Raw genomic sequence first — 13,833 nt, 5'->3', positions numbered from 1 at the left:
ACTTAAATATCAGAGTTTAAAGCAGTTAAAAATTTGCCATTTTTTCCCTGCCATGTAAATGAGCAAAGTCAGTGATGACATCTGCTAGGCTGGTAACTGTTAAAAGAAAATGGAGCTTAAGAACCCATGATTTCTTAAGTACCCTAATTGCTCCAAGGCCAAAAAATGTGGCCCTCTCAGTCGTGTCCCTTGGTCCATGAATCTGTAGTCAGTTAATAAGAACTATGCTATTAGCCAGTGTGATGTTTTGTCAGTTGCTAAAATCCCCAGTAATCTGAAAATATGCCTTGTGGCAGACGCTGACGGTTGCCAAGGCATCCACTCCCCCTTCATCCTAGCTAACATCTAGCTAAAGTGTCAGAGAGAGAGACATTTATTTTAAGGAAATGGCTTATGAGATTGTGGAGGCCGGCAAGTCCACACTTTGTAGGGTGGATGGCAGGCTGGAGACCCAGGGAAGAGTGGATGTTGCAGCTTGAGTTTGAAGGCAGACTGCTGGAAGAAATCCCTGTTCTTTGGGAAAGTCTTTTTTCTCTCAAGGCCTTTAGTGGATTGAATGAGGCTCACCCACATTATGAAGGGCAATTTGCTTTATTCAAAGTCTATTGATTTAAATTAATTTATCTAAAAAATATTTTCATAGCAATATCCAGACTAGTGTTTGACTCAATACCTAGGTGATATGACCTAGCCAAGTTGACACATAAAATTAACCATCATAGTCCCTTATGCAAACAAACTCATGTTAATAAAAACCTAAGGTGATCAGGCTATAAATGTATCCTAAATGCTCAGGTATTGTGGACATTACAGATTTAACAAAAAGGCTGTCAAACTTTGTATACCAAGGTAAAGCTTCATTTTTCTTCCTCTTTTAAATCCTATTAAAAGATGAATTGGGAGGCCAATGGGTTTCCAAAATAATTTAAAGATTTAATTCATGCCCCTAATGTGCAATGTCATGGTATATACTTTCACTAAGAACACAGACTTCCAAGGATTCAATCATTCAGTGGATACCACCAACTCATACTCTGTGGTCCAGATAGGATAAATGTTCACGCTGAAAGGCCTCAGGTAAAATAGACTGTAAGACAGCCAGAGTGACAAAGCAGTTAGGGGGAGTGCCAATGCTATACTCATGGGCTGTGAGGCCACTATGCTGTGTCGGGGCTGTGTTCCCTGATGGTTACTCCCCTGTTCAGGTCTGTTCTCACTACTACAGCTGCACAGGAAATCCAAGTGTGCAGTTAAGGGCCTTGTTGACACAGGTGCCTTCAAGAGGAAGCAGAAATCACCACCATTCTTTTGAGTTCAGGGAGCCCGGGCTGGCCATTGCTCTAAAGACTTAAACTAGGGTGCAGGGCCTGGTTGAGCAAGGAGGCCTGTTGAGCAGTTGAAGGCAGGGAACCCAGAGGCTCAGGCTGTTTTCCTGAGGATATTGTAAGGAGACTCCTGAACTTGGGACTAACAAGGTGACCTTGGGATAACCACATAATCATTCCAGGTTTCAGATTTCCCTGGCCCCACGTGTGGTTTATCACTTGCCCTTTGTAGAGTTCTTATAAGGATTAAATGAAACAACTCAGCTGAAAAGTCAAATTCAATCCCATACCCATAGCAATTCCTCTTGATACATTTATTTGTTCTTTAATCTGTTGATATTAAAGAATTAGTGAATGGAAAATATGTTTAGCTTTCACTGGTGGCAATTCAAATTTTAAAGAATTGCTATTCACCTCACGGTCACTTAGGGTCACTTTGACAATGATTCAGATTGAGCACTGTGGTTACAGTCTTTACAGAGATCTGATTTAGACAGGGTGGTATCTTAACCTAAACTGTCCATTAATTGGGACTTCAAAATACATGTCCTCTTCAATGGCTCCTTTATCTCTGGGAAGCTAGGTGGTATCAGCCGTGTGACTTAAAGTGGGGCAGGGAGGCAGGAAAGGGCAACACTGGGCCGATAAAGGAGAGGATTTTGGAACGGGGAAGAGAGAAGGGAGCAAGTCCTACATTTCTTTATGTTTCTTTTATTTATTCCTGGTTATAAAAGCATGCATGCAAAATGTGGAAAACTTGGAAACTAAATTGCAAATAGAAGTAAGAAAAAAATAATTCACAAGCTTAGCTCCTAAAGAATGATTACTCTTAACATCATTGATTGTATATTTCCTTTTCTAAGTTTTTTCTATGTTTTCCTTATTACATAGTGATTATATGTACCTTTTGCATTGCAGTTTTTAATCTAACATTTTAATATAAGAGTTTACCCGTGCTAACAAAATATGCACATTATTTTAAAGGTTTTATCATATTGTGTCAAGTTGAATGTGTCCTAACTTACTTCCACCATTTTATTATTGAGCATTTAGATTATGAATATTCTTTATATTACAAATTCAGTATAACTCATTTCCGTACAACATTTAAAATACTCTCTTACATCATCAGTTATAGGTTTTCAAACATGGAATTACTGGGAAAAAGAGTGCTTGGATATGCTAAAGGCTTACATGATGGTAAAAGGTTGTGCCCATCTATACTTTCCCAGCCATGGAAAAGAGTACCACTAATTTAATTTAAAAAACTACTTGAAGCACAAACCTCTATTCCCTTTATTTCTAATGAGGTTCAATACTTCCCCATATATTTGTTAACTTGTGCATATTCTTAGCCCACAGTGATAATTGTTTAATGTATTTTTCAAAGGATATTACAAATACATTGGAGTATCTCTAAAGCATACTGAGGAATAAAACCCTGTCACTAGCAGCAACACGGATGAAACTGGAGGTCATTACATTAAGTGAAATAAGTCAGGCACAGAAAGACAAATATTATATGTTCTCATTCACATGTGGGCACTAAAAAAGTGGACCTCATGGAGGTAGAGAGTAGAATGGTGGTTACAAGTGTCTGGGAAAGGAAGTGAGGAGGAAGGGATGAAGAGAAGTTGGTTAAGGGGTACAAAAATACAGTTAAATAGAAGGAAAAAGTTATAGCATTCAATAGTATAGTAGGGAAATTAACAACAATTTAATGTATATTTCAAAGTAGCTAGAAGAGAAGAATTGTAACATTTTCAACACAAAGAAAAGATAAATGTTTCGGGTGATAGATATTCCAGTTACCCTGATTTGATCATGACACATTGTATACAGGTTATCAAAATGTCACATATACCGTCAAAATACATACAACTAAGATATATCAATAAAAATAAATAAATAAATAAACAAATAAAATATACTGTGGAGTTTATTCCAAAAGGACAAGATGCAATTTATGAAGTATGTGGGCTGTGTAAATACCAAATAATAAGTGACTAGTTAGTGACAATTCCAAGGAAAGAGAAATGAAGCCTTAAGTTTTCTTAGAAAAACCAAAGCAAATGCCACAAACTTAATGAGCTGTGTTTTGATTTCAGTTCCAAGAATAATTTTTCTCCCATTCCCTGAAAACAATTTTCCAAATTGTTCTGTGTTAAAGGTAGTATAGGCACACCTTGGGCATATTGTGGGTTCAATCCCAGACCACCACAATAAAGTGAATATCACAAAAAAGTGAGTCACACAAATTTCTTGTTTCCCAGTGCATATAAAAGTTAGATAGACTATACTGTAGTCTATTAACTGTTGTGCACATAAAATTTATGTTTACAACATTCTGTAGTCTTTTAATTGTGCAACAGCATTGTGCCCCAAAAATGTACATAACTAATTAAAAATACATTATTGTTAAAGAAACACTAAAAATAATCTGAGCCTTCAGTAAGTTGTAATCTTCTGTTGGTTGAGGGTCTTGATGTCTGTCAATGGTTGCTGACTGATCAGGGTGGTGGATGCTGAGGGTTGGGGTGGCTTTGGCAGTTTCTTAAAATAAGACAATTATGAAGTCTGCCATGTTGATTGATCTTCCTTTCATGAAAGATTTCTCTGTAGCATGTGATGCTGTTTGATAGCATTTTACTTACGGTAAAACTTTTTCAAAGTTGAAGTCAATCCTCTCAAACCTGGGCTACTGCTTTATCAACTAAGTTTATGAACTATTCTAAATCATTTTTTGTCATTTCAACAATGTTCATAGTATCTTGACCAGGAGTAGATTCCATTTCAAAAAACCATTTTCTTTGCTCATTCGTAAGAGGCAACTCTTTACCTGTTCAAGTTTTCTCATGAGATTGCAATTCAGTACATTGTCGGGCTCCACTTCTAATTCTAGTTCCCTTGCTATTTCTAACACATCTGCAGTTACTTCCTCCACTGAAGTCCTGAATCCCTCAAAGTCATCAATGTGGGCTGGAATCAACTTTTTCCAAATACCTGCTAATATTTTTACCTCTTCTTACAAATCACAAATGCTCTTAATGACATCTAGAATGGTGAATCCTTTCCAAAAGGTTGTTTTCAATTTACTTTGCCAAGATCTATCAGAAGAATCACTATCTGTGGCTGTTATAGCCTTATGAAATGTATTTCTGAAATAATAAGACTTAAAAGTCAAAATTACTGCTTGATCCTGGGCTGCAGCATGGATGTTATGTTAGCAGACATGAAAACAACATTCATCTCCTTGTATATTTTCATCAGAGCTCCTGGGTGATCAGATGCGTTGCCAATGAGCAATAATATTTTGAAAGGAATCTTTTTTTTTTTTTTTTCTGAGCAGTAGGTCTTAACAGTGGGCTTAAAATATTCAATAAACCATGCTGTAAACATATGCACTATCATTCGGGCTTTGTTGTTTTGTTTATAGAACACAGGCAGAGTAAATTTAGCATACTTTTAAAGGACCTAGGATATTTGGAGTGCTAAAATGAGCATTGGCTTCAACTGGAAGTCACCAGTTGCATCAGCCTCTAACAAGACAGCCTGTTCTTTGAAGCCAGGTATTGACTTCTTTTTAGTTATGAAAGTTGTAGATGGCATTTTCTTCCAATAAAAGGTTGTTTTGTCAACATTGATGAAATCTATTGTTTAGTGTAGCCACCTTAATCAATGATCTTAGCTAGATCTTCTGGATAACCTACAGCTCCTCCATCAGCACTTGTTGCTTCACCTTGCACTTTTATGTTATAGAGATGGATTATTTCCTTAAACCTCATAAACCAACCTCTACTAGCTTCAAACTTTTCCACTGCAGCTTCCTCACCTCTCTCAGTGTTCACGGAATAGAAGAGTTAGGGCCTTGCTCTGAATATGGCTTTGACTTAAGGGAATGTTGTGGCAGGTTTGACCTTCTATCCAGACCACACAAACTTTCTCCCCATCAGCAATAAGGCTGTTCCATTTTATCATTCATGTGTTCACTGGAGTAGCACTTTTAACTTTCTTCAAGAGCTTTTCCTTTGCATTCACAACCTGGCTAACTGGCTCAAGAAACCTAGCTTTTGGCCTATCTTGGTTCTCAACATGCCTTCCTCACTAATCATTTCTAACTTTAAGGTGAGAGATGTGCAACTTTTCTTTTTTATTTTTTTTCTGAACACTTAGAGGCCATTATAGGGCCATTAATTAACTGAATTTAGTATTGTTGTGTCTCAGGGAATAAGGAGGCCTGGGGAGAGGGAGAGAGATGTGAGAACCACCAGTGAGTGGAGCAGTCAGAATACACACAATACTGATAGATTAAGTTTGTCCTGTCTTATATGGGTGTGGTTTGTGGTGCCCCCAATTATAATAGCAACATCAAAGATCACTGATTACAGATGACCATAACAATAATAATGAGAAAGTTTGATATATAACAGAAAAGCCTGAAGTATTGTGAGAATTACCAAAATGTGACACAGAGACATGAAGTGAGCCTATGCTATTGGAAAAAGTACCCTCGACAGACTTGCTCAATGCAGGGTTGCCACAAACCTTCAATTTGTAAAAAATGTAATATCTGTGAAGCATAGCAAAGTAAAGTACAATAAAATGAGATATGTCTATGGCAGTACAAAATGACAAAAATTAGAGTGAACAATTCTTATAATGAAGCAAAGAGCTAGAAAGCCAATTTGTTTCCAGGGAAAGTAGGAATGTTGTTCCCAAACCAATTAGACCCAAAATGATTATGACTGATATGTATGGTCTGGGCTCACTCTGAAAAGTTTTGTTTCCTGAAGAAGACCTTAAAATACAAGTACTATATGTCTTTATTCATAATGTTTGAATGAATGCATACAACAAATTGTCAAGAAGATAAACCTGTATATAATGAAAAAATGACAAAGGGGATGATTCAGTAGTATCCCATTTTCTGTATAACTTCCAAAATAAGTAATTCATCATTCATTCTATATTTAATTTTTTAATCTCCCAAAGCTAAAAATTTTAGACTAACACTGATAACAGAAATACATTTTAATGCAAAATATATGAAGCAAAATGACTAACAAAGAACCAAATGATTATAATTACAACTTTAAAATTCTCAAAATGCTTTAACTGAACTAAATAATCAAACAGAACAGTAGGAAATATAGACTGTTTTTCATTGAGACGAAAAGAAGAAAGTTAAAGTTATAGGTTACCACCTTTTTCTTAGAGACTTGACACTGTCTGGGTCCTCTCCTGATGGATGCCATGTTTCTAATACGACTCTCTCATTTAGAGCTGCACAAGAGACAGCCCCAGGTATTTTACACAGTTATTACTTCTGAAGCTATTCATATTGTAGCATGAATGTCTACCTTTAATTCCTGCTCCTAATTTTTTGTGGACAATAATTTTTATTATTATAATTATTCACAGCCCATAGTATCTCAAAAAACATATGCATATGGTAACCACTGGACAAATAGCTAGAAATTAAACCAATGTAACAAAAATGGTTTTATTTAAATAAGGAAAGGAATGTACCTCATGGGTAGCGGAAAGTGAATATGGGTCTGAAAGTGGCCTCACAAAAGTGGTCGTCTGTGTAACCTCACAGATCTGCTATCAACTATTGAGATTTCATACACAAACACAAAATGTGCTCTTCTTAGAATCTGACACACAATGTTTTAAAAACTCACTTGCTTGACAATGAAAATTCTAGAAGAATGTGCCAAAGACTAGCATCTAAAGTAAATCAGTTCTAACCAAGAAGGGAGTTTCAGATTGAATGAAGGGCAGAGGAGCTACTGGACAAAGTGGACAAGCAGCACTGAGTGTCCACACTGCCACAATATTCAAGTCACATAATCCTTAAATGTGTTACATGATGAATTTGGCTGTAGCACTTGTGTAATGTTGAAGGGTTACACAGTTTGTTGCTATATAAATAAAATTAACTCCTCTAAGGCATCCTTCAAAAAACAAGAATGTGATCCAGGTACAACATAAAAGACTGTCTGCTCATAGGCCATACAACTGTGGTACTTTGAAAGACATACTTCTCTGTCAAACTGGGTCTTAAGAGACATTTCAGGAAGCAAAAACATGCCACATATTTCATGGATTTCTTTCCTAGACAGGTTCCTGTGATTGAATTGAGCAATACAGAAAAATAGGGAATGAACTAAGTTTCTCCATCCCTTTGGGTTTCAGCCAATAATAATCTCAAGACATAATACAAGATTAAAGCAGGAACATTTCCAATTTCTCCTCAGCATCTCCTTTCTGCCAGCTTTGATTAAACAAGTGTGGGTATGTTCTATTTGAGCTAGACACATGGAATGTAGAAGACTCCTCAGTAACCCTCCTCTTTCTTAAAACAAACAAACAAACAAAAAAAGGAACAAGGGCACACTGGCTGTTGCATGTCTTTCCAAGTATCCTTCTATGAATGGTTCTTTATTTTATAATGCTCAGCTTCTGAGACTCAGGAGCTGTCATGCAATGTTGACACGAACATGATGCAAGATTAAGTGAAATGGGACTATCTAAGCCTCCTGCCTCCTCATTAAGTTGCTAGAAATATGAAATGAAAACTTAAAATATAGTCTTGGCAGCCATTGCTGATTTTTTTTACAACTTATTTTTCCAATATCTGACAAATTCTTGAGACAACATTGTATGAGAGAAATAGCAAATGGTTGGAATCAGAAGATCTTGCTTTTGCAAGGCAAGGTTCTTCCATTTATAAGTGGTGTGATTCTGAGGTGGTGCAGGAACTACTCAGCATTGCTGGTATTTGATAAATGCAATGTGTCATTTAATTGTAACTAATAATAGACCCCTGCATACAACTCATGGTGAATGTGGGGTCGAGAGGCTGTGACTGCACTCTATTGCTACTTACTGTTTAGTAAATTTGGTGACTTTTCTTACCTGGGGAGAAGAGGAATAGGTACATGTTGAAAGAAATGAAATCGTGTAGGTACTGATACTTCCTTTTATTTGTGGGGGAATATGTTGAAACACAGTATAGTATACTTTAATAACTGCTAGTGTTTGACATTCCAATGATTTCACCATCCCTTAAAGATCAAACCCCAATTCTTCACGCAAACTGACCCAACCACTTGCCATCATCCTGCTACAATAGTGGTCTGCTTCAGGCCCTCCACACACCTCGGGGGACTCTGTTTGGTTTGCTCATGCCACACCTTGTCTGAGAGTGTCTCCTGATTCCTCCTCTCCAACTGAGTTCTATCTAGGATGCCCTCCTTTTCCATGAAATCCCTTTAGGACATCTAATACTCTCTGAGTCCTTTTCTCTAAAATTCCTAAAGCCTCATTTTGTACTATGCATCTGGCTACTCTTGAACATTGTCCTGTTCTATTTGGGTCACAAAGACTCATGTGCTTTCTATGTGCCAGGCTCTGGTGCTACAAATGGAGTTGACGAAGACAGTGTCCCTGTCCTAGCGGTGTTCACCACCAGTTGGTAACAAATGTCAGTGTAGCGCATGCAGCCATGGCAGATGTTTGAGTCAAATGCTACACAGGACTTGCCCAACTTGGTAGGTGCAGAATCATAATATGCAGTCATCTCACTTTCTCCAACTCCTTATGTCTCTTGCATCCTGATCTTCTAGTTCCCTCTTCTCATTTAAGAAAAACTTGACACCTGGCTCATTCTTCACTTCCATACTGTGGCACTATCCTGGTTTTTTCCAATCATATAGGCGCTAGTATTTTGGTCCCTTAACTTCTTCTAGACATTGTCTCCTCTTCCCATGGTCACCACTCAACTGATCTACTTTAGACATTCATCGTTTTCTCTATATAGAATTTTCATTTTTTCCAATTTTCTTTGTCAAGTACTCCCACTGTGACAGTTCTTCGACTTTACCAGATACTTCTGGTTGATTGACGCCTGCATTTTCTTCCCATCCATCCAGAGCCCCTTTCTGTTTTTCCTTACTATCCAGATTCTGTCTTTACTTTCTTCACTGTCCAATATCCTTAACTCCATTACCCTCTGACCTGTCCCAAGCCTCACAAAAACTCACAATCTGTGGGAAGATTGAAAGAAAACAGATTCATGATTAGTCACAGGAACTTGACTCGAATGTCTGCATCTCCAACTCCTGTAATGCCTATTTAGATCTACTCTTATTTCTTCCAACATCCAACTGTCTTGTTCTCAGTGCTTCACCTTACCCCACCTTGACTGAGAAATAGAAGGCATGGTGAACCTCTCTCTGTTGATCACTCCCAGACGTATGCTCATCTACAATCCCAGTCTCCTCCTTCCCTTTGTTGTTGCAGGACTTTTCCTCCTCCTTTCAAGCTGCCATGTGGGGACCCAGATGGGCTCCTTGCTCTGACAAAGTCAGACACAAGACCTGCGCAGCACCCAGCCTTGGGTACTGGGTACTCAAAGAACCACTTTTCTGTTTCAGTTTGTGTCTCTGGAATGAATGAATATATATATATATATATGTATTTTTTTTTGTATCCCAGAGCCTGATTCCTTGGAGACCCCAAGAAAACTTGGCAGCTGTCCCCATTAACTAGCTCTTTGGGAAATTTCTAGGTCTTGATGAATTACAGGATACAAGAGAGTAAACAGGGCAGGGAGAGGAGAAAGGAGGAAAGAAGGAAAAGGTATGGGAGTCAGGGGCTTCTGAATGTGTGCTCTCAGGACCTGCTCATCTCAGCTTCACTCACTAACAGTCATTTTGGAAGCATGCAGCAAATACGAATCACAATGCACACTACAGATGCTAGGATCAGCACAGACAAATACCAAACACTGGTTTATCAAACTCATCAGTTTCCAAATACTCAACAGATCAAATAAGTGCTCTGCTAGTCGCTGAGGGAGAATGTGAAATGCCATGCTTGTTACTTCCTTCACAAGGTTGTCTTCATCTCCCCTTTCACAGTATTGATTCTTTTTTATCTTTTACAATCTTGCTTTTATTTATTGTCCTCTATGAAGCTTTCCCCAAGCCGCAGGGCCAATCTCTCCTTGCTCAGTGCCCCCATAGCCAACATACAAGTTAGTCAGGGCATGTATTTTCACATACGAAGGCCCAGCACTTATGTATCACACCATCCGCTATGCCTCTGAGTCACTCATAATTGGCCTAATTCACCATCATGTTTCCTGCACCCAGCATAATTCCTAAGAATCCAACACATGCTTGTGGAATGAATGAACGAAAGGATGAGACCAGATGAGAAATTCCAAAAAGATGAATAACATATGTAGGAGCTACATCTTCAATCCCAAGAAAGCCCTTTCCATTCATGCCCAGGTGCTCCTGGGTGGCCCCCTCTCATCCTCCCTATAAAGATCAACCGGTTTCCTTATCCATGCATCTCTCTTCAGTAAGCTCTTTACTTTGGTCAATACTCTGTGTTGATCTACCAATGATAGCTGGTCCTACCTGACTGAAGGAAGTGGCAGGTGAATCTCTCTAAATCACCAGCGTAGACCCTGGGAATGCACCAGCTACTCACCTCGCTTGCTGGCAGACGCAGCAGACCCAGGCTTTTTCATGCTTCTGGTAGGAGCAGCAGCTCTTGCAGACATTGAATTTGCAGTCTCCACACTGGCGCTTGGTGTTGACGAGGAAGGTGAAGGGCGAGCAGCAGCGCATGCAGCAGTGCTCCACGAACTGCTGGTGCTTCGAGAGGATGCTGCACTTGCTGCCTTCCTCATCCAGCTTCTGCTTCAGCTCACTGGGAAACCAAGGTAGGGGAAACGGGAGGAGGAGAGAAACACAACATCAGGTCAGAGGCTGTCTCCCCAAAGCACCCACCTTGGCCCTCCCTTAGGCCAAGCTACCATGTAGGACCTTCCTGGAAAACAAGGGAACTCAGAAAGATCAACTGCTCAACATTATGACCAGAGAAGAATCCAACACATGTTTATGGATTAGTTTTGTGCACTCCTGTACGTCAGATTTTCTATGAGAAAGCATGAAAACCTTATTACTTACATTTCAGAGACTACATTGAGATACAAGTTATTAAAAAACTAATAAGCACATCCTTGAAAAATAAAACCTTTAACTTAATTAATGCCTTTTTAAAGGAGCAGGAAATCACTTATGATAAAACATTAATCCTCACACAGCCCAGCTGGGAATATGATAAATGCAGTCCTGGCTTTACTTAACATCCCTGGAAACTGAAGTACCCAAGGATTTTAAAAGCTTTCAAATCTATATGAGTCAATAAGGATTCTATGGGTGATGGGCAGATCAAGGCACTTGTGACTCAGAGTTGGATAAAAGAACAATTCTGTTCTTCTAAAAAACTCCTGATCACTGGGCACACAGCCAACCACATTAATGCAAAACATGACAGTGCATACACTCCTCCCTGTGCTCAGTGAGAAGAAAAATACACTGCAAACAGGTTGAGTAACCTGGGGAAAAAAATGAAAACAAAAATTCCTCTGAATCAGCAGGTTTGAGTTGTTTTTCCTGCTACAAAAATGGGGGCCCCCAAAGAACAGCAGAAAAATTATTATTTTTACTACTATTTTACTATTACTATACTATATTACTAGACTATAATTTTTACTGTTTTAGTACTACTATATTACTACACTACTACTTTTACTATTTTCCTACTGTTACACACTATCATTATAATAGTAAAACACAGTCACCCACTTATAATGGTTCAACTTATGATTTTTCAACTTTCTGATGATGTAGAAACTATATGGATTCATTAAAAAGCACCAGAAAGTGATACAATACTCTATCATGATGCTGAGCATAGCAGCAGTGAGCCACAGCTCCCAGTCAGCCATGAGGTCATGAGGGATATAGTGTACGGTGTACTATGTTTTACTATGTTGTCAGATGACTTTGCCCAGCTGCAGGCTTACGTAAGTGTTCTGAGCATGTTTAAGTTGGCTGGGCTAAGCTGTAATGTTCAGTAGGTTAGGTGTATTAAATGCATTTTCAACTTATGATAGTTTCAACTTATGATGGGTCTACTAGGACGCAATCCCACTGTAAATCAAGGAGCATCTATATTTTACTGCAGCATTTTACTATCATAATACTTGAAAGTATTTTACTACTTTTACTGCTACTATTGTTTTACTACTGTTTGACTTCATTACTTTTTTTAACTTTTTATCTTTACTACTATTTTTATTTTTACTATGACTATTTACTACTCTTTACTACTATTACTATTTTTCTGTACCCAGTTGTGATGATGCAGTTAATACTGGATATATTTATGATGGATGTGGCAAATATTTTCTCCTGTTCTGTCCTTGTCTTTTTATGTTTATGGTGTTTATTCTTGTTTAGAAATGCTTAATTTTTCTGTAGTTAAATCTGTCAGGCTTTTCTTTCATGGACATTGGGCTTTATGTCTTGCTTGAGAAGGCCTAGACCACCCCATCAGTTTATGTGCATAGTCAATTAGCCCCTGTAGAGGTTGAAGGTTGGCACTCTCAAACGATATGCCCATGCCCTAAATCACTGGAAACTGTAGCTTCTACTTTATTTGGAGAAGGGGTCTTCTTATAAATTAAGAATATCGAGATGTAGTTATCTTGCATTTTCTGAGTGAGCTCTAAATCCAATGACAACTGTCCTTTAAGAGACACACAGAGAAGGCAATATGAAGACAAAGGCAGAGATTGGAGTGCTGTGGCTACAATCCCAGTAACACCAAGGTTTGCCAGAAGCCACCAAAAGCTAGGAAAGAGGCATGGGCAGATTCTCCCCCAGAGACTTGGGAGGGAGTGTGGCCCTGCCAACGCCTTGATTGTAGACTTTTGACCTCCGGAAGAGGGAGATGATACATTCTTGTTGTTTTAAGCCACCTGTTTGTGGTAATTTGTTACAGCAGCCTCAGGAAACTAATATAGTTTCTAGTTTTTTTTTTTTTTTAAAAAGGAAAACAGTAAGTACAAACTTTCCTCAACACTATATCCTCATCTAGTTACCACTCTCTAATAGTCCTAACCTCTTCTAGTTAAAATTCCTGAAAGAACCATCCCTGGTAGTCAGTATATGTTCTTTATTCCCATCACTCCTGGGTCCACTCCAGTGGACCTTTTGTTCTTTTTCTTAAATAAAAGAAAAACTCTGCTGGAGATCCCCCACTAACCTTCATGTTGAAAGGTCCAAGGGGACTTTCTAGGCCTTGTCTTACCTGATTATTCTTCCATTCTTGAAATACTCTCTTCCCTTCCTCGTGTTACTCTTGTTTTCCTTAGCCCTTTTCCAATTCCTTTGCAAGCTATCTCTCCCTCCTGTTCTGACTTTTTAAATGTTAGACAAGACTTTTTAAGGAATAAAATATTTATTCACTAATGAAGATTATTTTCAACATTAATGTTAACCTTTTACTGGATAGATTGTTTGAGTCATGGTCTATGTGACTAGGTAGCCTTTCTCCACCCCAACTTTCCTCAAGCATGGACAAATCCCTTCTTTTCAGTTCACTGAAGCAGCAGACTGTCAGGTGTGGTGGGTGA

The 13,833-nt window shown here is 38.4% G+C and overlaps 1 protein-coding gene across 1 annotated transcript in view; it reads right to left on the bottom strand.

The window, feature by feature from the left end:
* Positions 1–13,833, bottom strand: part of MYRIP (myosin VIIA and Rab interacting protein) — a 427,956-nt gene that overhangs the window by 188,507 nt on the left and 225,616 nt on the right. Inside the window, exon 3 of the mRNA XM_033212116.1 lies at positions 10,836–11,057. Within this exon, the coding sequence (XP_033068007.1) occupies positions 10,836–11,057 (222 nt within the window). The remainder of the gene's footprint in view (positions 1–10,835; positions 11,058–13,833) is intronic.

Source organism: Trachypithecus francoisi, unplaced genomic scaffold (genome assembly GCF_009764315.1).
Source record: "Trachypithecus francoisi isolate TF-2019V2 unplaced genomic scaffold, Tfra_2.0 Lachesis_group0, whole genome shotgun sequence".
Classification (NCBI taxonomy): Eukaryota; Metazoa; Chordata; class Mammalia; order Primates; family Cercopithecidae; genus Trachypithecus; species Trachypithecus francoisi.
The sequence above is the reverse complement of the archived record's forward strand: the minus strand, read 5'-3'. Positions and strand labels throughout refer to the sequence as shown.